Source organism: Sorghum bicolor, chromosome 6 (assembly GCF_000003195.3).
Source record: "Sorghum bicolor cultivar BTx623 chromosome 6, Sorghum_bicolor_NCBIv3, whole genome shotgun sequence".
Taxonomy (NCBI): Eukaryota; Viridiplantae; Streptophyta; class Magnoliopsida; order Poales; family Poaceae; genus Sorghum; species Sorghum bicolor.
The window spans coordinates 45,797,699-45,799,853 of record NC_012875.2 but is presented as its reverse complement, the minus strand read 5'-3'; the positions used below and the strand labels follow the sequence as shown (position 1 = coordinate 45,799,853).

Genomic DNA, 2,155 nt, shown 5'->3' with positions numbered 1-2,155 from the left:
ACCCATTCCACCACGGGGGGGTGAATCTCCTCATCGGCGCCACTCTTCAGACTGCGGGGGGGGGGGGGTTATGGTATAGCGTGATACACGCTGCATGCCAACGTCCAGGCGACGGACGCGGCCACGACGTGAGACTTGTTCCACGATGTACACTTGCGGTTGCCAAAGAGCAACGTGTTGTAACATGTATATGTACTGAGATGATCAATGAAAACTGCTGTTGGCTCTCATTCTATTCTTCTTCACTATTCAATGCAGAGAAAAAATGGAAAGAAATGCTACTGTATACAAATTAGGAACCAATGTGATTAAAGAGAAGAAACAATTCTCATCAATGCAGAGAAAAAATGGAAAGAAATGCTAATCACAGGTCTTGCAGTTCCTGATACAATTGTACTTCCACAACCTAGGCTTTGACAATCTGTTAGTCCCTTAAACCATGAGGATTGTACTGTGTATGAGTACATTTCGTCACATGGTTATTTGATATAAGACACCATGGTATTTCCCAAAAAATGAATGAACAAATTTTACCTATGTAGACCAGAGAGAGCTAGACATTTCTTTTGTACACATTCATACACGATTAACAAAATTTTCAAGCAAGGAATTATAGTTAAATCTGAGTTCTACAATTTAGTTATATAAGATCATCTGATTTGTGTTTATGGATTGAAACTGTGCATAGTGTATATATTACCATATTTGCAATCTGCATAATATATCCATCATATATCTCTTTCTGTGATTTCAATTTGTCCTCAGCTGAATGTTCCTCAGCACAGAGCTCTTCTTTTCTGACATTCATTTCCTGCAAGTTGAGATAGAAAAATTAATGAGTTAGTTGAAGACAGAAAAACCGAGAACAGGGAGAAAACTAAAAATTAGTACACAAAGATTTAACCACCTGAATCTGAGCAAACATCTGGTTTGAGAATGGTTTCCCTCCATTGCGAGCTGTTAAAGAGTCCACTGCATCAAACAGTTCTGATAGTTGTGTGTGTTGCTGCATCTCATCACTGGACTTGTTGTCAAAGAGAAGGACTCTACCTCCACATACCCGTATGATCTCCTGTGGGAAAAAAAGCATACAAATTCAAACTCAAACTCAAACACAAATCAGAGCTTGATCTAAACATAATGACATATATTTATTTGACAGAACACTTAAAAGTAAATCTGGATAGAGGATGGACCTGCAGATGTTTTGCATTCATGTCAGTTAACATCCTACTCCGCCAGTTCCTCTCTCCAACTTGATCCCCATGTGTGAAAACTAGTATCATGTGGTCAACAATCTTTTCACCGAAAAACATTTTGATTGACTGGATTGTGCCCGCATCTTCATGTGTAAACCTAGACGCCGCGGAGAACACCATGAGCATGGCGTGTATGCCATCCCTGGACATATCCACGCACTTGGCAATCTCTTTACGGGTATCTTGCGTTGTAAGATTCATATTACACAGCCCTACACAAAAGTTGTTCAAATGAAACAACACAATTTTTGTTCTGTTATATGGTTGCACTCCAGCTTTAGGAGTACCAGAAGTGTAAGGCTCTAGCTAGTGATGATTACCAGGTGTGTCGATAACTTGCACAGTGCGCGGCGCCGCGTTGCCAAGGCTAAGCATCGTGCTCCCCATCTGGCATGTTGCAGTGACGCTGGTGTAGGAGTACTCGGATGCGAACGCGTTGAATCCCAGGATGCTGTTAGCGGTGGCGCTCTTCCCGGACCCAACTTTTCCCACGAGAACGAGGGTGGTAACGTCAGAGGCGGTGGGGCAGGGGCAGCGCTGCACACAGTCGCCGCCGGCGCAGCCGCCGCCGCCCATGGTCAGGCTGAACTGAAGGTTCACCTCGCCGGTTAGCCCAGCACCTGGAGACTGAAACAGACAACGCGTCAACACCATATATATATAGCAGCGCATGTTAAAAAGGATTCATCGATTACAACTGCTGGGACGAGAGGGGCAACAAGAAGAGATTTTTGCTTACAGGAAGAGGAAACTAGAGGAGAAACACGAAATGCCTGCAGTATTTGGTTGAGAAACCCAGGAGCCAAGAGGCTAGATAAATACAGGAGGTGGAGGAAGACGAGGAGGCACACGTTGGGGCGCCGCGCCCAAGTGCCGTTTCGTGTTTTCTGCACTAC

The 2,155-nt window shown here is 44.1% G+C and overlaps 1 protein-coding gene across 1 annotated transcript; it reads right to left on the bottom strand.

Moving 5' to 3' along the window:
• On the bottom strand, positions 425-1,835 carry LOC8080339 (immune-associated nucleotide-binding protein 9). Its single transcript, XM_002446475.2, has 5 exons — positions 1,580-1,835; positions 1,197-1,471; positions 908-1,072; positions 701-811; positions 425-451 (listed from the first exon to the last, which is right to left on the bottom strand). Exons 1-5 carry the CDS (start codon positions 1,833-1,835, stop codon positions 425-427), a joined length of 834 nt encoding a protein of 277 aa, XP_002446520.2.